The sequence below is a fragment of the Dasypus novemcinctus genome, chromosome 5 (assembly GCF_030445035.2).
Source record: "Dasypus novemcinctus isolate mDasNov1 chromosome 5, mDasNov1.1.hap2, whole genome shotgun sequence".
In the NCBI taxonomy this organism is placed as follows: Eukaryota; Metazoa; Chordata; class Mammalia; order Cingulata; family Dasypodidae; genus Dasypus; species Dasypus novemcinctus.
The window spans coordinates 58,371,723-58,397,346 of record NC_080677.1 but is presented as its reverse complement, the minus strand read 5'-3'; the positions used below and the strand labels follow the sequence as shown (position 1 = coordinate 58,397,346).

Genomic DNA, 25,624 nt, shown 5'->3' with positions numbered 1-25,624 from the left:
TGCCAGTAACTGCTGTGTAGAGAGAGCAATTTACTAGTGTTTACTGTAATTTATCAGACTCTTCCTCCCGCTTTCCCCTAGATGCTGTGCCATGTTATTCTGGCCTCTAGAGTTTTAAAATAGTTGCTTGAGACAGTTCCTGCCTGTTTTAATAGTTATTTTGGTAGAAGGACTGAGTTCTGGAGCTCCCTACTCTGACATTTGCCCATAATCCTCTGTCAGCAACTGACATTTAAAAATCAAATTTAGAGGTCAGGAGATTAAAAGAGGATGACTTTTCAAAAAGTATGGATCATATCTCCATTTTGCATCCTGAAAATTCAGACATTTGAATCAGGCTCACTTCGTAGGAATATATTCTTAATATCCCATCCTCCTATCTCCAAAGCCTTGTCTTATTCACACTACCTCCACAGCCTTTCCCAACTCTAACCCTTTCCCCCAACTCTAGAAAGATAGAAACATGCCTTTTGGTATTGCTCTTCTTCTCACTTCATAATCTGTTTTCAACCTGTGAAGACTTGCTACAAAGTTTTATTCTGAATTACAAAGAGAGTATCATGTGTGATTATGAAGGAATGCTTTGAGGCCAAACTGCCCGGATGCCAAACTGGGTGTGTAGTCTTGGGTTGCTTAATGGCTCTGGCCAGAATTTCGTTCTGTGTAAAATAAGGCTAATAATAGCACCTACCCCCAAACATTATGAGAATTAACTGAGCTTGACTACGTAAAGTACTAAGAATAGTCTCTGATAAAATGAATGTTGGTGATTATTATTATTAACTTGTATGATGTTGGTATGTAACAAATAATACTGTATTCAAAGAATATAATGGAGAAAATTTGAGTACAAAGCATCACCTCCTATAGTCAATATAAATGTGATTGGAATAGAAGGTTGATCTGGCTCTTATGACGGCAGATTGAATTAAATAAAAGAGGGCTCAATGAATATAGACACTCTAACTATTTCAAGCCGAGGGTTGTCCCACAGTAAGATTCAGTCATTCAAACACTTTCCTCCAAGTTGAACAGCGGTTACCAGAGCATGTCAGAGCACTCAACCCAGAGCCTTGGGCAATGTAGGTCATTGTGAAGGTTGTCAGCAGTGGAACACAATGGCCCTCCCACAATGTTGGAAATTAAGTGTTTTTCTTTTTCTTTTTCCCTGCCCTCCCATCCCCATTTTTCTTGCCTTCCCAATTCTGCTCTTTCTCCAGCTAAAGCTGATAGTTAAAGTTGCTCATGAGAAATGAGGTAGGCAGACCAGAAATTCAAGTCCATTTGATTTTGTTATTCTACATCCATGTACCCTCTTGACTTAATTAGTCTTCAGTTTTCTCTTGATTTTACCCATGAAGGTGTGCAGGCCAGGACCTTGAAAATATATAAAATAATATAAATTGAGTTAAACAGTATCTCATTTCCATTTGAAAATTGTGCAATCTGTGAATGGACTAGAATTTGCAACTCTGAGAATTCACGTAAACTTAAAGAGCTGGGTTTCTAAGTTGCTAATAATTATCCCCTGTCTATCATGAATGAAAATGGACTGCCTGTTCCCAAAGATATAAAATAAAACTTGAATTTCCTCTGATTCCTTTTTTCAATCGATATTAAGACAACAGATGTTTAAAAACAAAGGTGATGTCTACATCATCAGTGGCAGTGATATGTGGGCCACCAATGGATACTAGTCTGACTAGAAGTACCTAATTGCCAACACCAGTAATGTGCCCCAGTCCACCTGAATAAATCCTTGATCCGTATGCCAAAGAAATTCCATAGTAAAGGAGAAGCAGTCACTTATATTGTCAGTTACACATCCAGCAGTTAGGATCTGAGTGAAATGTAGACTTGTTGGCTGATACAAGTAAAGCCTGATTACTTAGAAACAGAAAAAAAACTTTCTACAAAAACAATTCTAGGCCTTCTGGAATGGAATGCCACTTGACTGATCAACTTGGGTCAAAGATGCTGATTAGAATATTCCCATAGAATCCTCTTTATTTTTTGAAATGGGAATGGTAATGAAAGAGAAAGAATATTAAATGGCTTTCCCCAATTGTTCAGACATTTGTGCCTGATTAAGTGGCATCCATCCTTGTCCCTGTAGGCAGAATATTCAGTTTTAATCCTCTGCCCTCAGTTTTGTAAAAGATAGAACCATAAGAAGAATTTTAAATAGCAACAATTTTTGTCCTCAATTAACCTAACAGCTACAGTGTTGCAAATTCAGTCTCAAAAATGCTCAGCTAGTAACTGAACTTGGTATCTTACTAATCAAGCCATACATTTTCAAGGGCCTTTTATGTTCTCAGCACTGAAATTTTAGTGAGATGTGATTTTAATAAAATAATATGTTCTGTAGTAGGGAAGATAAAACCAACAAAAATGTATTCACCAAATACTCGTTGTGAACTAATTATTGTGCCAAGTGCTCTTATAAAACATAGGTTTTTAACATAATGTCACTGACCTTAGTATATAATATACAAGAAGAAATAAAACATCTGTAAACATAGCCATAACTTAAAATATCTATGCATAAGAAACAGTGGCCAATTCTGTTTTAAACCATGTTTCAGCAACAGTCACATATCTGCAATAGGAAGTTCAAAATGATGGAAACTGAATGTATATTTCCCATAAAAGCAAGTCCCAGTCTTGACATGCCTAATATGGGCCAGCATTAACATTATTTTCCCAAAATGATGGCTTCTTTTGGAGGCATCATTGACTTATTTTTCTTTGGCCTATCACTACATCTTAGAATTTGATTTTGAAATTAAAAGCTTATCTTTAGGGAAGTGGACTTGGCCCAATGGATAGGGCATCTGCCTACCACATGGGAGGTCTGTGGTTCAAACTCCAGGCTTCCTTGACCCGTGTGCAGCTGGCCATTGCGCAGTCCTGATGCGCGCAAGGAGTGTCGTGCCACACAGGGGTGTCCCCTGTGTAGGGGAGCCCCACTTGCAAGGAGTGCGCCCCATAAGGAGAGCCACCTAGCATGAAAGAAAGTGCAGCCTGCCCAAGAATGGCGGTGCACACATGGAGAGCTGACACAACAAGATGACGCAACAAAAAGAAACACAGGGAAACGGACTTTGGCCCAGTGGTTAGGGCGTCCGTCTACCATATGGGAGGTCCGCGGTTCAAACCCCGGGCCTCCTTGACCCGTGTGGAGCTGGCCCATGAGCAGCGCTGATGCGCGCAAGGAGTGCCGTGCCACGCAGGGTGTCCCCGGCGTGGGGGAGCCCCACGCGCAAGGAGTGCGCCCGTGAGGAAAGCCGCCCAGCGTGAAAAGAAAGAGCAGCCTGCCCAGGAATGGCGCCGCCCACACTTCCCGTGCCGCTGACGACAACAGAAGCGGACAAAGAAACAAGACTCAGCAAATAGACACCAAGAACAGACAACCAGGGGAGGGGGGGGAATTAAATAAATAAATAAATCTTAAAAAAAAAAAAAAAAAAAGAAAAGAAACACAGATTCCCTGTGTCGCTGATAAGGATAGAAGCGGTTACAGAAGAACACACAGCAAATGGACACAGAGCAGACAACGGGGGGTGGGGGGCGGGGGGGCGGGGGGGGGGAGAGAAATAAATAAATAAAAAATAAATAAATAAATCTTTTTTAAGAAGTTTATCCTTAAGTCTTGAGGCTGTCAATCTATTTTGCACAATGCTGTCCAACTTTCAAAATTAGCTTTTTGCATTCATCATGGACTATCTTTTCTTAAAAATGTTTCAGTGGTTTTCCATTATCAATTAAATAAAGTTAGGTTTCCTAACTAGCATGCATAGTAGAAAAAATAGGGGCTTGGAATCAACTTTGTATCTGATCACTTAGTAGCTATTTGACTCAAATTATTTAAATTCTTTGAGCCCCTGTTTCTCCCACTATAAAAAGGAGCAAGATGTACTTATCTCCTCCTTCTGTTTGTAACAGCTTAGTGAAAGCTAATAACTGGCTAAACCTGATTTGCCCTCCCATAATTTCTCTTTGAAATATCCATTAAAGCACATTGTGATAGTCTGCCAGACTGCTATGAAAAAATACCACCCAGTGGGTTGGCTTAAACAACAGGAATTTAAATTCTCTCCATTTTAGAGGCCAGAAGTCCCAAATGAAGACATCTGCAAGGTCATACTTTCTCCTGGGGTTGATGGTGTGCTGGTGGCGGCCCCTCTTCCTCATGTAGGGATGCCCCAGGATTTCTTCCTGTGTGGTTTTCTCTGACTCCTCTTTATAAGGCCTCCAGTAATGTGGTTTAAGGACTATCCTGATTCAGTGGGGCCACACCTAAATAGGATCTTGGAACATCCTATTCACAAATGAGTCAACACTTCAACTGATAATACATATTCTCTCTGTCTCTTTTTTTAGGAAGTACTGGGCATTGAACCCAGGAACCCGTATGCGGGAAGCAGACACTCGACCACTGAGCTACTTCCACTCTGCAGTGAGAAATTTTGATTTCTTTGCTTTTGTTTTCAGGAGGGACCAGGGATTGAAACCCAGACCTCATACAAGCAAAGCAGGCACTCAACCACTTGAGCTACATCTGCTCCCTGATAAAACATTTTTGAAGAGTCCTATTTACAAATGGTTCACACCCTCAGGAATGCATATTTAAGAACATTTCTTTGTTGAAGTACATAAATTGATCTACCATACACATGAAAAGATGCAATAGCCCAACAGTACTAGATATTAGGTACATTAATCCATGATTTGTCAATATTTGAGAATGATCATCATCAATTAAAAGGTAGAGGGTCATACATACTGAGAGAAGAATAAGAGCCAACTCATGTCTGCATTGCAGAAACACCAAATATGAAAGAAGCAAAAACTTCCACCAATTCTGACATCAGTCATCCTTCTATAACCAACTACTTTCTGAGAAATACAGCCATTTCTATGATTCACACACATCAGTAATTTCCCTTCTAAAACCATTATGAGGGACTACTGCTAGCAGTAGTGTAACTCAGCCAAGGGTCAAGTATGAAGAGCAGTGTTCTTTAGTATCTTGGAACGTAATTAGTCAGCAATTGGGTCTAGACAGAAGGCATCATGGGAACACTACATTCTGGTGATTATAATTTTCATAATGTTCTCAACAGTCTTTAAAAGAGTAAAAAAATAAATAATGGCATAAAAGTTATAAAGATATTGACAAGTTACAAAACCTTCCTTTCAAGCATCCATGGAACAGTTTAAAAATTGATCTTACACTTGGTCAAGAAGGATATCTTTTTTAGTATCAGCCACATACTCTGAGTACAATGAAATGTGAGTACAACAAAATAAAATTAAATACAAATTAAATGAAAGATATAAAGCATTTAGAAATTTAAAAGATTGCATTCTTTTGTGTAAAAAAAGAAATAAAATCTTTTTATGCAATAATTTATTCTTTTATCTTAAACAGTTACATGTATGTGAACAGATAGCAAAAATACTGTAGGAAAAAATGTCCTCTAGTCAAAACTAAATTCAGTGGGAAATTTAGTTTCAAATATATTTGCTTTTATTAAAAAAATATATTTGCATTTTTTATTGAAAAAAATAAACTACATTCAACAATCTGATAAACAGCAAAAAAATTTTTAAAGAAAATAATAAGAAGAAAACAAAGATAAAAGCAGATGTTAATAAATCAGAAAACAGAAAAGCAGTAAGTAATTCAATCCAAATTCAGACTTGGGGAATAATGAGTAGAGGTAGGAAGACATGAAGTATAAAATAGACAAATGTTAGTAAAATCTAGCCAAGAGGAAAAAATAGATCAAATATCAATGACAATGTTGTGAATAATAAAAGGAATATATAAACAAATTAAAAAAAGGAAAGTATTTAGAAACTATAGAAGAAATTGTGAAGGTTATCACAAAATCACTTCTTTTATAAAAGGTTCAAAATATAGGTGGTTTTATAAGTGAGTTCCTTTAACTTTTAAAAGTATAGAAATTCAATGCTTTGTAAAATGCTCCAATGCAAAGAAGTAAAAATGAACAAAAATGAAAATTATCATCTAAACATATTTATAATAATATCCAAACTCCTAAATAACATATGCAGTAGTTAAATTAAATTCAACAATTCTGAAAAAGAAAATATTAACTACAACCAAGAAGGACTTATTCCAAAAATTTTACTATTATGATTTTCTTTAATGACTGACATCTGTTTACTAACCCAAAGTGGAAGATCATGTACTCATCTCAGTAAATGACAAAGGCATTGTAATAAAAATGAATATTTATTCATGAAATAGTAATTGATAGATGTATTATTTTGTGAGAGTTAATTCTCAATAATAGGCAACATAAACTTAAAGAGAACATTACAAGCTATTGCAATCAGGAAATTTTTCCATCATTATAATTATTCGAAACTGTCCTTGTACTTCAGACCAATTGAATAATACAAGAAATGGAAATACAATGAAGAACAATTAGAAGAGTGAAAATAAAAGTTTCGTTTATTTCCAATCAATATGATTGTAAAATGAACTAGAAACACTGACAGAATGAAGAGAGTTAAAAAAAAAAAATAACATGAAGGGAGTGGATGTGGCTCAAGAGATTGAATGCCTGCTTCCCACATGTGCAGTCCATGGTTCTCTCCCTGGTGACTCCTAAAGAAAACTAAAGCAGACAACAAGCAGACAAATGAAACAACCAATTCAGGGGAACTGATGTGGCTCAGTGGTTGAGTGCTGGTTTCCTATATATGAGGTCCGGCGCTCAGTCCTCAGCCCTGGAACCTCAAAAAAAATGAAAACAAAAAAGCACAACACGATATAAGACAAACAAGAAAGTTTTCTCCTGTACCAGAGAGAAACATAAATGGAAATAAATGAAAATTGAAAGGAATCTGATATATTTGAAGGTAAACTATATAAACGGCATGTAGTAAAAAATAAACATTCCAATGGCAACAATAACTACTGTGTAGCAACTATAAATATCTTATTGTATTATTTGATTATCATCTGTCCCCTCCCTCTTAAGGACAGGGTCTCTGTGTGGACATGTGTATGCCACTAGGAGTACACCAATATATCTTTACCAAGTAGGCTAGGTAAGGGAAAACTCCATTATTTGCATCACGTAAATGATCTCTGTAGATAGAACTGTCATATTAATGAACATGTTTTTTCTCAACATTTGTAGCAGAAATCATTTCATCTTCATAATCATGAATATGTTATATGCTTCAGTTCAGTTTGCTAGTAAGGTCCAAGAGCTATGTTGAGAAACACAGGTGAATGACACTTAACAATAAAACACTACAATTTGCTTTAACTTACCTGTGGAGAACATTCCATTTGGGGCCTGGTATTCCCTTTTTCTCTGTGTGACTCTGGCTGTGAGTGTAAATGAATTTTTTGTGCTCTTCTAGGTTTCTGCTAGTCATAAATATACCCTGTCCTCAGAGCTCAGCTTCCACTGAGCCTGCTGCAAAGGGGTAATTTTGTGGCAATTCTGAAAATGAAGCAGTGTGTAATCAATAAAAAAAATGTTTACTGTATCCCTATTGATCTAAAAAGCTGTGTGGGAATTTCAGAAATAAATTAAAAAGTAAAAATGAATTATTTAGTCAAGAAAACTAAATGCAAACAAAGTGAAGAGAGAGTTTAAGGGAGCTGAGTAGTTATACACCATCCAGAAATTTGCTTATCTTTTAAGTAACAGCCCAAGAAACAATCCATTAATTATTGAAGGAATATTAGTCTAATAGTTCTTATGGATCTCTTGAATAGAAGTTACCTTAACATGTATTTTTTTCTCCTTGGAAAAAAAATTTTTGGTGAAAACAAAACAAACTCAACTTGCTTTTTAAAATGAATTTAAATAATTTAAAAATAATTTAAATATAAATATATATTAATGCTAAACAAAAACAATATTTAAAATGTAATTTTTAGAAGAAAATAAGTATTCAATCTATCTATAGACAGACTAATACATTCCATTCCAATAACTTTTCTGAAATACTGGTTACCTCACATAACACATGCTCCAATTCCTTGAATGGAGGAGTTTTATCTTATATACTTTCAAGTATATAAAATAGCTTATATGTCAACTTATTCATTACTAAGAAAAAGTTGCAAGGAATATTGCTCTCACTCTAATAATCCAAACAAGCTAGATAAGCAAAAAACAAACAAAAAAAAATTAGTTGTTTTTTTTTTCTTAAAAAAAAAATCAAATTGCTGAAGATGCAAAGAAGCCTAAATGAACTAAATTCCTGAAAATAATGTAATTCCTTCCAGAAATGGCCAACAGATGTTTTCATCCCTGGGAGAAGAGTGGGAGGAGAAAACAGTCAAACTTTTAAAATTCTCAAGTGCTCCAACCACTGCGTTAAGTTTGCACCCAGTCACCAACTCTTACTCATAGATATTCACCCAGTGCTCAAACATAGTATACCAATTACTGAGGGCAGGGAAGAACAGAGATAAATTCCTTCCCCAAGTACAAATACATTCTGAAGGCTGCAGGCAGGGCAGAAGATCTGAGAAAATCCATCCTAAAGCACTCCAGGGCTCTCAGCTACCAAACAGGGCAGGAGAGACAGATTGGCGGAGAGAAACCCAGATTAGGTATCTGGCACTCTTTTACAAACTGTAATTGAGCCACCCTCTAGAAGGCTGTGGATAGGGCAACATTAACAGGTTAGAATCTTCTGAAGCGAGAAAGCTGGATTTGGGATAGGAGAGCAAAGAGAATTTTGCAGCAACCCAAAAGGCTGGCTGCTAGGCTGTGAAGTTGTGAGAAAACTCAAACAGTTCAGAAAACTGTTAGGTTTAGCAATAAAGCACAGCAAATGCCATCATCTTATCTGTATTCAAAGATGAAGCCCTATTGAAGGAAAAGTCCTGACTGTTCAAAATATTTAAAGCCGGGGCTGAATGCAACTAAAATAAAGTTGAAACAGAGCTAAGACACAACTCAGTTACATCTCAGATTGATCCAGCTCCCATTTTTACCAGTCAGATAGAAGAGGTGTGGCCGTTTTGGAGATATTATTTCTATATATATTTTTTGTTTATATACATTGCCCAGTATACAATTAAAAATTAACAAGACACATGATGAAGTAAGAAAATGTGACCTGTGATCGAGAGAGGAGTTAGTCAATAGAAGCAGACCCAAGGATAACCTAGACATTGGATTATCAGAGACTGTGATAAAACTGTTGAACATTTACTGGAAAAGATGGACATGTGGTAGGAGATGGGAAACTTCATCAGAATCATGAAAACTATATTGAAAATCAAATGGAAATGATAGAAATGAAAGAAAAATTGATAGCATAAATGAAAAATTTATTAGATACGCTTAATAGTAGATGGTACACAATGGAGAATAAAAGCAATAAAAAAACACAAATAAAAAGACAAATTTGATTTACTAAAAAGAAAAATGTCTGTGTGTAAAAATAAGATTGATAATAATAGTTACTAAAGTCAGGTACTTGGTTTAGGGATGATGGATACATGGGTGCTCATCATACTGTTTTCTCTACTTACAGGTGCATTTGAATATATATATATAATACAAAGCCAAAGAAACCTATGCATAATTTAAAAACATAAAGTCAAACAAAAGACTGAGGAAGACATCTGCAGTAAATATGGAAAATAATATTTTTATTTAGAAAGAACTCATAAATCAACAAGAAAAATTTTCCAAGTGCTCTGAGAATACAGAAAATTGGTACTTTCACACAAACATTTTATTTTGTAAATATGTTCAATACTTGCAAAGAGAATTAGCAATATACTTTAAGAGCCTTATACATATCTATAAATTGGGCACCAGAAAATGTCTTGATTAAATAATCAAAAGTAGAAAAATATTAAATGCCCAATTGCAAGGGAATGTTCATGATCTATCATCTAAGCTAATAAAGTCATTAAAAGTATGATCAGGAAACATGAGGCAACACAGAACAGACATCTGAAATACTAGAGTTACAAATTATGTATACAATAAGATTATAATTAGGTAAAAAATTAGCATTTAAAATATGAAAGAAAAGCACTGAAATGCCACACCACTTGTGCTGTGAAATTATAAATCATTCCCTCTGGTTCCCATAATTGCTATAGTAGTTCTCACTCTTACAATTCAAATCCTATTTTGTAAATATTTCCTTTGGAAGTGCTAGCAACTTCAATATGTTTGTATTTTAAATAACTGTTACACATTTTTACAAACCTGTATGCCCTTTCTAATACTGTCTTTGCATTTGTTAAATCCCTTTTAACTCTGTGCTCCTTGCAAACTTTGGTGCCGTTTTCTTCCTCTATAAAAAAAACTGTGGAAAGTGACCTGAGATTGAATAATAAATGGTCATTTTTAATGTGCTTAGTTTCATTTTTATTTAGTTTCATTATTAATTTAGTGCTAGAAGTTATTTTAAATTTACCAATAATTACATAAACAGTAAAATAATGATTCAGACTATGAATAGTATTTAGCTGTATTTAAAAGCATGATAAATATCCTTTTATTTTTTAACTGTTGATTCGTTCTGTAATTTCATTTCTTTAGTACTAACTGCAGTGAAATGGCTATTCAGAACATCATTGACTATACAGAGGAATGAATGATCTTTAACAAGCCTGTACTGAACAACCAAGTTGTACATTTTCAGCTTGAAGAATTAGCCTCTGAAATAAAACTTCTCCACTCCCTGTTTTACGAGGTAGTCGGTAAGAACAGAGTGTCTACTGTACATTTCCCAATTAAATAGACAAACAAAACCTGTTTTATTTTCAAATATAGGGATAGAAAAAGATAATCATTTCACTTTTGCATTCCCAATCTATAGATGCTTACAGAAGAAATTAGAAATCATGAAGACACCAGACTAATCTCCATAAATAAATTAAAGGGAGTTCTTCTCAAGGGAGTTCTGAGACAACAGGGTACACTAAGAAAGTCTTAATAAATCGCTCAGGTGAGTTGATTTTCTATTACATTCAGCCATATGCTTATTTTAATGAAAAGGTACATATATTTCTTCTTGATCTATTGGTCTATTAGAAATCATACTTTGTTAATAGAAGTACTTGATTAGGTATTACCACCTGCATTAGTTTCCTATTGCTTCTATTAACAAATTATTACAAAATCAGTGGCTCAAAACGACACAAATTTATTATCTTACAGTTCTGAAGGTTAGATATCCAAAATGGATCTCACTCAGCTAAAATGAGGTGTCAGGAGGCCTGTGTTCTTTCTGTAGGCCATATGGGAGAATCTATTTCCTAGTCAAACCTGAGGTTGACCACATTCCATATCTTATGACCCCCTTCCATCTTCAAAGCCAACAACTGCAACACTGTGATTTCTGCTAATATTATGACATCTCTTTCTCTGACTCTTCTGCTTCCTTCTTTTATCTTTTAAGGACATTTGTGATAATATTGGGCCCACCTGAATAACCCAGGATAATCTCCCTGTTTTTAGAACCTTAACTTAATCATACCTTCAGAGTCTCTTTTGACATGTACAAAAACATATTATTCACAGGTTCCAGCAATTAGAACACAGACAACTTTGGTGGGCATCACTTCACCAATGCAATTTTTCTGAATTTTATTCTTGAAGTAAAAAAAAAAAAAGTAAAATAAAATTTTTCCTTTACACCTGCCTATGTTGTACAACCTGTCTTTCTCTAGCAATAGCATAAAGGCCATATCCTAACATATCTCAAAATGTATGGCTTAGGCCAATAAAATATCTGTAGTGTTGTTTATTTAGGAGTTCAACTTTGAATTTTTTCACACGAAACAGTGTAAGAAAACAAGCTGCTCGTGGTCCAAAGGCTAATAGTTATGAGTTTAAAAATTCTCTCCTTCCCTTCCACATCAACTGCAAATATTTAAGAAAAAAGGAAAAGATGGTTGCAATGGCCACAATAGGTGATGGTGATGGTGATGGGGACAACAAAGGCAACAATTACCATTGTATATCAGGAACCTATTTTAAGTTCTTTATGAGTAATATCACATTTAGTCTCACAATAAGTCTATGAGGTTTTTACTATTATCACTACATGCTTTTTATTCCTGTTTTAGAAATAACATAACTGAGATGGACTGGTCTCATAAAATGAGCAGTGGGGCCAAGATTTATGCATTGGCATAAATCTTGAAGGTTTCAGTCTTAGCCACAATGCTATTCTGCTTCCCAGTAAATACTTAGTTTAAGTGTATTCATCATTCTTGCCTGGGAGAAGTTATTACTGACTGAATGAACCCAAATTATCAAGCATTTGTTCAACCTTCTCTATGAAGTATTAGGGATTGAGTCCTGTACCCACAAAAGGCATGTTCAGGTCTCAACTGCTGGTCCTGTGAATGTGAAATCATTTGTAAACAGGACCTTTGAAGATGTTATTAATTAAGATGTGCTCAAAATAAATCAAAGTGGACCTTCATCAAACATAGCTAGGTCCTAATAAACAATAGAAGGTGGACACGGGTGGAGAAGCCAAAGGGAGCAGCCATAAACTGGAAGGCAAAGGATCCCAGAATAGAAAGGAAAGAACAATGCCATGGGCATTGCCATGTAACAGAAAAGCCAAGGAGTCCCAAAGATTGCTGGCAGCCAGCCCAGAAAGCCAGAAGGCTGTACAGAGAAAGCATCTCCTTGCCAATGCCTCGATTTTAAATTTTTAGCCTCAAACCTGTAAGCCAATACATTCCTGTTGTTTAAACCAACCCATTATATGGTATTTATTTTAGCAGCCAGGAAACTGAGACAAGAAGTAAATTCAGTGTATATAATTTGAAAGTTAAGAGGCTAGCAGAATTAGGAAAACTAGGTTTGTTTACTGACTCAGAAGCTTTTTTGGGTACAAGTGTTAGGGCTCTTCTTTGTACAGAATTCTGATGCTTATGTTGCATATTTGTGCAACTGGAAAAAAAAACTTAACCAAAAGGGGAAAGGGTAAAGACAAATGAGTTAATATGGCTAAGAGACTTCAAAGTGAGTAGGGAGGTCATTCCAGAGGTTACACTTATGCATGTCTCAGAAGGATCTCATTGACTGCCAATGTAAATATTGCCTCTAATAGAGGGACTCCTGAGGGCTCTGGAGACATCCAGACACTTACAGGGAGGGCAGACAGCTTAGGAGTTTGGCACCTTGCCAGTGGGCTCTACGTTGGAATTTACACTTCCTGGTGTGACAGAGTTAGAATCGGTCGTGATTTCCCTACACATGGTGCTTCTGTAGTATTAGAGCTGATAGCGTTATGTCCAAGAGACTTAAATCTTTGGCCTGTCCATGTACCAGTTGGGCTCTGAATCTCAACTAAGTTGCAACACCAACTCTTCAGTTCATTGGACTCACCCAAGACAACTAACAAGGAGATGATGATGAACAACGACCATCTCAAGGAACAGAGTCAGCAACTGCAAACAAGATAGTCCCATCCATCTGCCCCATGGGATCTAAGCCCCCTCTCAATTAGAGGTGAAGTGAGCATCACCAACCCTGAATCCTCAAGATTGTGGAATTAATGATGAATGAGAGTAGACTTACTGGTATTCCACTGCAGACTTACTGTGATCCTAGCAAAGGAAGAACTATTATTTATGTGGAGGAATTGGCTACTAGCGGTTCTGAGGGGAGGGAGGAGGAAAAATAGGTATAATTTGGGGGCATTTTTGGGTTTGGGAATTGTCCTGAATGACACTGCAATGATAGATACAGGACATTATATACCTTGTCATAACTTACAAAAATGTGTGAGAAAGTATAAACTACAATGTAAACTATAATCCATGCTTAGTGGCAATGCTCCAATATGTGTTTGTCAATTGTAACAACTGTACCACACTAACAAAGGATGTTGTTGACATGGGAAAATGTGGGAGAGGTGGGGGGGCAGGGCATATGGGAATCTCCTATATCTTTTACGTAACATTTTTGTAATCTAAATGTCTTTAAAATTATTTTTTGAATATATTAAAAAAAAAGTTGCATATTTTTCTAGACCTAGCTTCCATTTTCCTCTCACAGTGTCCAAGCATGCTAATTTAAATCCTATCAATAACATATAAATCTCCCTTTCCTTATTGCATGTCACTATGCTTGGTGTCCACAGTGGTCAGTGCAGATAAGTCATGCTGTTACAACTGTATAGGCACACTTCCAAGGACCTACACTTAGTGAAATCAAGTGACTAGATGTTTCAGAGAAAAATTTCTAGATGTCTGGGATTTTTATAAATTGTTTTCTGAATGTGCTTTGTTATCTAAAATACAGGATATATAGTGCTGCCACATCTCCCCTGTCCTCCAAACAAATGCAAGTCTTATACTGTTTAACATTGTAATGTAAATCTTTTATCTGTTCAATTATTGTAATCGACACCCAGAAACCTATAGCAATAAAGTCCTTTTCAGAATTAGCAATGGGCTTGTAAAGGATTACGAAAGATTAGAATTTTTCTATGTTTGATGTTTTCACCAGAAATTTATTTCTGGGAGAGCTTTTCCCTAGGGATCCCCAAACAGATAGAAGAAGGTGCTGACAGAAAGATCCCTGGTGGGACATGACAATGCTTCCAGTGGGATTTCCTGCTTACCAGACATCTCAGCAAAGACACTAATAAGCAGGAGTGATTTGAAATGCCGGTTAGGAACCCCCAGTTTAATTAGTTCTTAAAAAAATTTGTAAAATATGGAATGTTGGGAAATTTAGTGATTAGAATCAGTTTTACGTTATCTATCTAAACCCCCCTTTTCCTGAAATCCCCTCCTTCTTGATAATAAGAATATCTATATAAAGTGTTAATACTTTACAAAGACAAACCTTAATACTGAGATATCCATCCCTCTTACTCTGTTACTGGTTTTCTATGGCTTTGATCTCATCTGCTATCTTTGATTCTCTTCTGTCGTCAAATCATTTTCTTTGGCTTTATGTTCTTCAATCACTGACACTGAGCTCTGGGGTTACATAATTGGCACAGAGTAGGCAGTTAAAATTTTTTGGATGAATGAGCCAATCTCAAATCGCCTGACAGGAATTTCCACTTGGATGTCACATCATCGCTTAAAACGCCTGAAACTAACTTGTCTTGCCCTCAGAATAACTCCCCTTTCTGACTTTTTAACTGCTGTCAATGAAAGCAGCATTAACATTTGTTGAGTAATGATTATGCAACACTTTCCAATATAGTTTCTCATCTACTTCTCACAACAATCCTATGAAATAGGGGGATTAATGAAGAAAACAGAGGCCCAAAAGAACTAAAAAAGTGAAAAAATTAAGATTTAAAACTCAGGCCATTTAACTCAAAACAGCGTGCCTCCCATTACACCATAGGCTTGCCTTTTATGTGCTACTTGCTTATGTAACTTAACCCCTCTTGGTTATGGTATTATATTCATATGTCAAGTGGAGGCCCAATGATGAGAAATGCAGCCTGAAAAGCGAATACCTGAACTGAAGGGTAATTAGGGATGAACAAAAAGGACTGAAAACACTCAGAATAAAATCAAAGATGATAGATTCATAACTAAAAATATGAAGAATTAAAGAGTTTTGAAACTGGTCAAGATTTGTCTCATTTGTTTGAAGCAAATTCTGAAACTACAAATAGATTGATATCATTTTCTGATATTCTTCAGAAACTGAGGTTTCAGGACCACTTCTCAGATTCTACATCAAGAAAATAAAATAGACTTGAACAAAAGAAACAAGAGCCTATTAATATATTTCATTAAACAATTTAATTCTGGAGGCTTTAAATGGGTAAATTCCCCAATAAAGAACAAAGTATTTAACACTATTTTAATATTTCTTTTACCCAACAGTCCACTTTTGTTTTGCTTTCTAAAAAAAAATACACTGAGTGAAAGTAATAATATTCTTAACTCCAAGTTCTATGCCTGAATATTTCAATACCTACTTTGAGCACATAAAGCAGAGGCAGTTCTGGAACACTTTATTTCCATTCAGAGCTTAGCAATTACTTAGCTTCACATTATTCTGTCACAAGGGATAACCAAATGACCTACCTAAAGAAGCTAAAGTCATAAAATTACGATAAGCCGAGTTAATGGAATTTATAAAGTTAATATCAAATAATTATACGGTACACATTTGTTTTGGGCCCTACTAGAAACATGCCAAAATGACAAACTTTAAAAGAACGAGGTCCTTGGGAAGAACAGGAAGAGGAGCCTTATCATCAAAAATTATGAAGACTGTAGATACAAAGAAATCAGCCCACAATTTTAACCAAATAAAGCAGGAAAGGGCAGTACATGTTCACAGCTGATAATTCAGAACAATTAATTTACCACTCTATCACAAATATGTTCACCGCTTCAAGAGCTCAGCATCTCCTGGCATTTTACTACTGGCCCTCTTAATTTCTTTACATGGAACACAAACCTACATTTAAGTTAACATCAGAATCTTATATGGCTATTTAATTTTATGGTTAAACATAAAATAGAACAATATTCTTAGGGCCAGACTGACTTCAAGCCATCTCAATACCCCTGAAAACAGGAGCTAAAAATGATTCATTAAGAAACAGTATACAAAAAGCACTGTATTATCTAATGTGATTTATAAAATAAGTAAACTTCAGTAATCTTCAATGGAAAATGCCATAGTATTTGAAAATCAGGAATGTTTTGATGCTGATTTTTACCCAAGTGGTACTCCAAGTCATTAAGTTGGAATAAATTCCAAACTCACACTTACTTGTATCACCTCAGTTTAATAATCCAATAAATGACAAAAAAGACAAAGAATGAAAACAGCATCATGTAGCACAGCAGCTTTGTTTGGCTCCCTTTGGATAAAATCTTCAGTTTCTCCATAGTTTTACCCAGAAATCCAGTTGTAGAATCAAATTGTGAATCCTATAAGGGGAAAGAGAAATAAAATATATAATTAGATTCTAATATTCTACATATACACTTTCAAGTAATTGAATATTTTGTTATGAAAGTACTTTGTAAATAACAATTTTTGTATTTAATCAATTCAGGACCCTGTTTATAACCCTGAGTAATCAGGGTGATTACTTAATGCAATATATAGCAATGAATAAAAAGCTCTTTCATTATTCAACAAACATTTCTTTCAGTTTCCACAGAGTACTTTAAAAACCTGAACCATTTACGTCTTATTCCAATTACAGGGATTTAAAAAACAAAACAAAACAAAAAACAAAGGCAGGATAGTAGTCTTTGTATAACTCAGGTTCTGTGTTGCTCACATACTTTATACCTATGGTTCTTCATCAGGGTTATGAATCAGAACCACTTAGGATGCTTTTTCTTAAGATACAATTGGCCTAGATCCCACCCTCTGAAATTTTAAATCAGTAGTTCTAGAGTAAAACCCAGGTGTGAGTATAGTGACAATAATTTAGGTGATTCTATTGCACAACCGTAGCAAGCACTTGGCTTTCAATGCCACATTCATTTTTGAAAGGTGCAATTTTAAAAGCACGTGGAGAAACAAGGGGAGGTCCAGAGAAGTCTGACCCCCAAAATAAACATTAAAGAATGGAAGGAGGCTCTAACTAGGAAAGGTTAATGTTGCTGAGTTTGTTCAGACATCCCCTAGGCTCAGGGATGTTATTATGTTCAAATCTATGATGGCTTTGTAAAGAAGTAATCATTAGGAGATTCAGCAAAACAAATGGGTTTACATTAAGTGAAAGGTGTTTGGTTGGCTGGATATAAAGAGCTTTTGATTACTTGGTTAATAAATTATTAATAGCATTTTATCCATTGAAAGCTCTAAGAACACACAAAATAGACATTTGCCCTGTGTCTAAATAATAACAGTGTTTCTAAATATAGGATTGATGATGCACTGGCTTCCCTCTTCATCTCCCACTTATATGTTTTGGGCAAGACAAAAAATTTTAAAATATGGCAATATACCTTGTCATTATCCCAAATCAATTTTATACAAATAGATGGGAATCTAGGAAGTATGATTTCTAGGCATGCTTTCAATATCATTTTCCCCCAATTCTAATTAGGGTAGTCTAAAATATTTGAACCCAATAAGACAGAGTTGAAAATTCTCAATTTATTGGTTTATTTTGAGAAACAATTCGGAATAATTCTATCAAAAATCAATTTTAAGTGATATCAACAAAGCTTTTAATGATCAGCTATGTATTCCAAATCTATTTCAAAAAGTTAAAATGATATTAGTCCCGATTAATGAACCACATTTGAGAATATTAGACTAAATTTCTTGGTTATCTTAACATACTTACCATTTCAGCTAGTAATTTGTTTTGATTTTTAACTTCATGGCCTATTTCAATAGATAGCTATAAAGGAAAAAAAATCATATAGATTATTAGTCATAGAAGAGTTTTTCAATGTTATAAAGTAAAAACAATGCCATTCTAAGCATATATATCTTCTCAAGTGAATCTGTTTTCTAGAAATATAAAATATAAAATATATTTTTCTCTCTGATATTTTCCCCATTGAATTTAAAGGCAAATAGTTTAGAATATCTACTCTTTCCGAGCTATGGACATTTTCTCTCTGCTTGCTCTTCTCATTTCATCTTAATATTCAACCCATTCTTTTAATACTGGTATATCCTTCCTTCTGGTTCTCTTATCCTTGCATGCTCTTCTCTCTTTACTTATTTTATTTATGCAAAACCATTTATCTGTTTCTCACATCTTAAAGATATACAAAGTGCTCTTATGATCAACTCGAATCCAAACAATATTTAATATTTTCCTAATGAAATGTGAAGATACTAGAGATTGTTTCTTTATAGTCTAAAGGTGGTATTTTTTCTTTAAAATATGACAAATTGAAAAAAAATTTATAAGTTATTGTTATCTACCTGTTGAAATTATGCAGAAAGAAGACTGAGCCTAAAAGAAACAATACTATAGTAGACTGTGGGTACTTTTCAAAACAAAACCTAGCTAATACTTGATATTCATCAGAGGCTTCACTTCTGAGACATGTGAATAAATATAATCAACTACTGAAAATCTTGGCAAACCACTGCAAAGTTGTCATCAAAGGCTATTTTAAACTTAATTTTGTGTCAGTACAACAGATAGTACTGACACAAAACCATAATAGTATTCTATAGACCAGAACGTTGAGATTTTTTGCCCGATTTAATCATACGTAGATAACAAAGCAACTATAAAGCTAGATAGCACAAATTATCCAACTACTTTCCATAGTCCTCTCATTAATGAAATAAAAGAAAATTCCAGGAAGTAGATATCTTCTGAAAAGGAGCCTAAAGTTATCAATGTTGTAGTTTTTAAAAAAATGAATAAAGCTTTTAATTCTTAAGTCTTTCCAAATGTAACATTTTCTAAAGTATTAAAATTATACAATATTGCTTAGCTCATATATCACCTCCTTATGAATTACCATGACTTTGGAAACAATACTCTGTTTCAGAATGTAATAGTCTCTAGTCTGAATACAATTCAACTTTCCAAAGACTATAATGAAATGCCAATTAAGTGTGGATACCATGGGCTTCCACTGAATGCCATGTAAGTCTATGGCATGCTTAATGTAATGCATAATTAGCCACATCAACTGTTAAAATCTTTTTGTAATTTTTTATTCAATCTATAGTAATTAAATTAATACTGATAAGAAATTATGATAAATGTGTGGAATATAAAACTACATACAATAGAAAACCCTACATTCTGACAAATTTCCTTTACAAGTATTTCTAATGCAAGTCACTATCCAACAAGTGCTATAGAAATGGTACAAATGGTCTCATGTTCATAAGAAATATAGTTACTTTGGATATGGTGATCAGGGAAGGCTTGGAGAAGGGAGGAAGTACAATGAGAAGAGGCTTAGAAGAGGGTATAGTTGTCTTGCAGGAGGGACAAGATTTTAGCCACTATAAGGAAGGAGACGATACCTCAGGCAAAGGGACAGAGTGATCAAAGACATGAGGGTGGAAAAGTAACTGTCATGCATAGGTCACAGGGAGTATTCCCATTTGTCTACAGAAAGTACACACCATAGAAGCATATTCCAGAAATGCATACGATTAAGGTCTAAAAAGCTGAGGCCAACCTGTCTAGAACCTGTCAGGTCAAGCTAGATCATGGGAGGATACTGAACACTTCTAGACATGCAGTGATACAATTTAAATGATACTCTAAAAGATTATTGTGGTGACAGTATGTAGCTCACATCAGAATACACAAAAAACTAGCTAGCAAAGTTAGAGGCTCTCCCAATGGTTTACCTAAGAAAACCAAGGATAATAGTAGAAATAGAAAAACAGCAATAGAGCTCAAAATTGGAAAGAAAGAATCATTAAGATGTGATGACTGGTATGAGACACAAAGGTAAAAACATGAAAGACTGATGTCTGGTGCTTAGGAAACTAGAGGAAGAAAATAGAAGAACTATGTGGGGTAAAAGATCATTCTGTTTTAGATGTTAACTGCAGACAACATAAATTATTTTTATTTATCCATTAGAAAGTTTGAAGTTTACCAAAAAATAATTTAAACCTCATTTAAAAGAAAATTAGACTGGATGTCCCATATATTGTGATTGGCCACATTTTTCAACCTTCTATTCAAATCATGTTTTAAATTTTGAGTGTACTTTGACTCCCTGACCACAGTATATAGGTAACCAAATTCCCTAGTAAGATGGCAATATATTATATACTTACAGATTTTATAGCAGTTACTTTGTTTCTCAGACTTTCAGTGAGCCTCTCATTTTCTTCTTCACAGGCATTATATCCACTGTTAGCATAGCCGTAGTTGCCATAGTGGCCAGGAGGTACTCCTTCACCTGCAAGGAGCAGTCGTAAGTGTAATCTTAGCAAAAAGAGAAGCCATGTTTGAAGCCCTGAGTTAGGAAAGAACCACAAAAGACCCCTGGAGGGCGTTGCAGACCACAGATATCTATAATATTCACATTTCAGGTGAATTTTAGAAATTAATAGCCAAATAGATAGAAGAACAATTTTCCCATTACCCTCTCTTAAGCAAGGAATATTTATTTATTGATGCCTACTGATTGATGACAAGATACTAAAATAGGCACTGACATATAAGGATACGCAGGGCATATTCCCAGCTCAGTAGAAGCATATATTCTAATAAAAGATCTAGAAGTAGTAATATTAACTACTCCTTTAAGAAGTTTGGCTGTGAAAAGAAAGGGCAAAAGAGGATAATGTAGTAAAAGGGGAACTCATGGCAAAGGGAGGGTCCTCTACCTACACTCTCTCTTAAGGACAGCAGAGTGGGGAAAAGCCAAAGGGAGCAGAAAACAAGTTGAAACTGGAGACTGATAGCTGAGAAGGAAGGATTTGCTCATTCTTCAACAAATATCTGAGTGCCTACTATGTGTCAGATCACTGTCCTAAGTGCTACGCTTAAGGAACTTGTCTTCTGGGGGATAAGTTCCTTCTCTCCCTAATATAGTACTTTATACTCATCAGGCAATCAAATAATAGGTGGAATGCATCTTGTGAGTACATAGATAAATTTGTCAGGGGATGAAAAAACGGAAAGCAGTTGAGGGTGTTATTTAACCACAAAAATATGTTTCTTACAACTGGTACCATCAATTTTTTCAGTGAAGTAAGAGAATGGGCCAACTGCTAAAGAATGGTGATGGTTTGGAATAAACAAAAAGGAGAATGATGGAGGAAGGGGAGTAGGGCTACATAGGGGGTTACCTGGCTGATGCAATATATTTAGTGGCTTCAGTGTTCTTGGATGTGTGAGATTTCTGCAGAGGTGCTCACTGGCTTGCACTAGCAGATGAGAAGATGGATGGTTGAAGTGATGTAAAGTTGGAGTTGTACAGTGTGGGGACCACAGAACAGATGTTGAGAACATTTGCAAAAAGAGTGGTTGAAGATACAGACTACGGGAACTAGACTGACAGGGATTGACGTAGATTTGATAGTAGCCTGAGAACATAGGGCAGAAGGAATGATAGAGGATCCAGGACTCTGTGAGCTCAAACAGCAAGTGGAATGGCAGTAGAGTAAGAACTGCAAGGACAGGCGGTAGCAGTTAAGCACTGGTAGCTAAATGATGGTCCAGACGTGCCTTTCAAGGCACAGCACAAATTTAACTTTCTCTAGGAAGCAAAACTGACTACACCTTGATCTCCTCAATTCTTAGAGTATTTACTAAATATAACCACTTAGCACATCCTAAAATGAACTAGGAAGACAGAAACTAGATCTGTTTCATTCCTCCCTGTACATCCCCACACACACACTTTGCAAGGCACACTCAATAACTACTTGCTGAATGAATGAACAAAATCTGAAGTCACTGTTTCTCAACTTTTGATGTACACAGCCTTCTCAAGAATAAGACAGCATGCTTCTGAGAGCAGAAACAGTGTCTTACACTTCCTCTGTACCACCCTCTCCATCCAGTGCCTAATGAACATTTTATATGCAGCAGACACCTATACAGCCTCAATCACTTCAAAACCACAAAAAAAATGTTGAACAAGTATGTTCCAAACAGAAGAGAGTTGCATTACCCATATTTTCTATCTACTGCTGACACACTAGCCATGAAAGCCTCCAGACATGCTACTACTGAAGTTTAGAACTCCAGTGCTAAGAAATATTTTTTTCTCACTCAATAATTAAAATCATAATATATATTCTCACTCTATTAATCAATGATACTCTGTGAAACTCTACCTTAATAAGGCTAAAGCTCCTTAAAGGACAATGTTTTCTACTTGTTTTATATGACTAAGGATCTGAGTATATTGCATTTGCCTAATAAATAATTACTGGCTGGATGAATAAATCATTAGACAACATCAAGAAATTCATTTCTAAACTAATAGCTATTTGCTTTATTCCCTTTGCTTTGCTCATTTTGCCTATCTTAATTCTAATTTTAGAGGTCTTCCATACTACTCTATTTATTCAAAGCAGAAATTCTTCTATTTAGAACTCAAAATCTTTCAATGCACATTTTTCTTATTAAAGAGTTGATCTACCCTCATGTATCATCTACTTCCATTAAAAAGAAAAAAATCAAATAAAATCTTACGAGTTGCTGTAACAAACTTAGCCACTTCTTTTGGCATCAATTACTGCTATGAAAAATGCAGGAAAACCAGTGAATGCCAAAGATCATCCTCAGTCTTTGTCAGTTTGGCCAAATGCTACCTCTTTTAGTAGTTTCTGGCAATAACTTACTTAAATCATTCAGAGATTAATGTGAAGTATGGCAGCTTTTGCACATAGCATCAGATTTGCTATTTATCTCACTAATCCCAATTAAAATTCTAGACAGATAAATATAGTACATTAAAAAGGGGAAAAAAAGCTCTCCTCAACTGACAGAAAAGTAAATTATAACAACGGTTACCTAAGTAACCACCTTTCCTCTATAGTTCAGCGATTCTTAACACTGGCTGAGTCAGAAAACCAGCAGGACAGCATTAACAGCCAAACAACATGGTCCATTGCTAAGATTCTAATTTAATTGGTTAGGGCTGGGTCCCAGGTAGCAACACTTCTAAAACCACCCCTGACGATTCTAATGTACAGTTAGGATGAAGAACCACTTCTGTAGTCCCTTTGCCACAATTTAACATGGCACACTGCTGCACAAAAACATTCAAAAGGGTCAAAGAGCCTACTGATGAAATTCTTGGTGCCAACTCCAAGGCCTGGCACTCAAAGATCTCTACAACGTGGTTCCAATCCCCTACTTCAAACAAACTAGCTTAATCATAATCCCTTAAACATATCATTCACAATGATAATCCTACACTTGCATTTATTTATTTATTTTGGTAATCTCCCATTTGGAACTTATCTCTTGTACTTTCCATTACTCAAGGTCTATTTCAAGTTAAGTCTTCACAAAGTACAACATGATGTTCTCTGAAGTCCCTGAGATTTCTCATTAGTGTAAAACTTAGTATTTGGCCAAATCACTATCACTTTGTACTATAGTATATTTTTGTACCTATTCCTTCTCTCCAGCTAAGATTGGAAGAGCACAAGCAAGGTCACAAACAATTGTATACCTTAAGGCCTACTCAAATATAAAACAAATATTTGTTGTCAAAATGAAAATGAAAAACATTTAGGGATATGAAATTAAACTTGCTCATAATTAGTTCTTCTTTTCTCTTCAATTTTCCTGGCCAATTTCTTTCTATGATCCAAATATTCATAAAAACTACATTTTAAAAAACGTTTTTCATGTTACAATTTAATAATCTATGGATCAGTCTATAGTTACTGAAAACTTTTATTCACCTTAAATACTTGACACTCTTTTAGAAGACTTTTGTCTTCCTTTTTCCATTTTATATATAATGCCCGAGAAAAAACTTTCAAATACTTCATACCTTATCTCAGGTACGTTGATTTTGTGGGGTGTTTTTCTTTTCTTATTTCTTATTTTGCTAGCTTAATATAGATCTTTAAAACCAGAAAATGCTGTTCTAATAGCAGTGCAAAATAACCCACGCTTAACTTATTCCTGTTGTTTGATGAGCCTGCTTCCCTTAGGACAAGAACAAATTTTAAGTCACCACGCTTTACCACATTCTACTACCTTAACAGTGAGACAAGGTTCAGATAAAATATGTCCTGGATAAAATCACCTTTGACCCCTATGGTACATACCAGGACCTTTAACAGGAATGACACGTATATTTTACCTTTGTAACTCATGATTACCAGGCTAACATGATCATTATTGGTGTCCTTCTCATACAAAACACTTTTCTGACTTCACTTCCGAAGAAACTTAAGATCCAGGGCTAGTATGGAAGCAGTAAACGGAACCGGGCTTTGAGAAACTCAAAGTTCCATTTTCAAGCTAGACTACTGAGCTGATGCCCGTACTTTTATCTTACTCCACTATTTCACTATTCTAACTTATCATCCAAACTGGGTCTAAATCCAACTTAAGGAAAGCGCTATAAACTGGGACAAATGTTGTGTTTCTACTTGGCACTTCCTCCAAAGCCTTCCCACCCCTCACCCCCACCTCATCCATTCCTCTTTCTGGCCCAGATGCCAGTCCCATTTCCTCCCGACCCCAGCCCCCGCACTTAGCATGGCCGGTTCTAGGGCCCCCAGAACGTCGAACCTCAGCCCTCTTCTTACCCAGGCCTGCACGCCTCATCCTGCCAGAGGAAGAGGGAAAAGGCAGGCGGGGGATGGGTAGGAAGTGGCCAGGGATACCCGGACCACGGCTTCAATCCCAGGGTCCGCCGGAACTCCAACTTCTTCCCCTAAAGTGCCACGGCATCAGCAGAGTCCAAACACGGCGCTGAGTGATGGCGTCACTCAGGCGCTTACTGATGCCCCGCCGGAGGATTCGAATGGCTTTCTGGGAAATGTAGTTTGCCGCGGAGCGCGGTGGGAACCTGGTTCCAGGAGCCCGGCGGGCTTCCGGAGTAGGAGTGAGCGCGTTTGGGGCTCGGATTCCAGGTGTCTATCTGCGCTCTTTGCACCTTTGACTTTGCTTTCAACTTGTCTTCCAAGTTTAAACTGGACCTGCTGGACCTCGGGAGGATGATTGATTTATCTTTCCTGCT

At 35.8% G+C, this 25,624-nt stretch overlaps 1 protein-coding gene across 1 annotated transcript; it reads right to left on the bottom strand.

Annotated features, from left to right (window-relative positions):
• Positions 1-9,649: 9,649 nt before the first annotated feature.
• Positions 9,650-25,393, bottom strand: BET1 (Bet1 golgi vesicular membrane trafficking protein). The gene is made up of 4 exons (XM_004465676.4): positions 25,191-25,393; positions 20,736-20,860; positions 18,304-18,360; positions 9,650-16,924 (listed from the first exon to the last, which is right to left on the bottom strand). Exons 1-4 carry the CDS (start codon positions 25,207-25,209, stop codon positions 16,769-16,771), a joined length of 357 nt encoding a protein of 118 aa, XP_004465733.1. The 5' UTR covers positions 25,210-25,393; the 3' UTR covers positions 9,650-16,768.
• Between the last annotated feature and the right edge of the window lie 231 nt (positions 25,394-25,624).

Bases quoted from the DNA above. Each gene is read 5' to 3' on its own strand.
- BET1 (XM_004465676.4), bottom strand. The intron at 18,361-20,735 runs GTAAGTATATAA...TTTCCTTTATAG, and splicing joins AAGTAACTGCTATAAAATCT to CTATCTATTGAAATAGGCCA. The intron at 16,925-18,303 runs GTAAGTATGTTA...TTCCCCTTATAG, and splicing joins ACAAATTACTAGCTGAAATG to GATTCACAATTTGATTCTAC.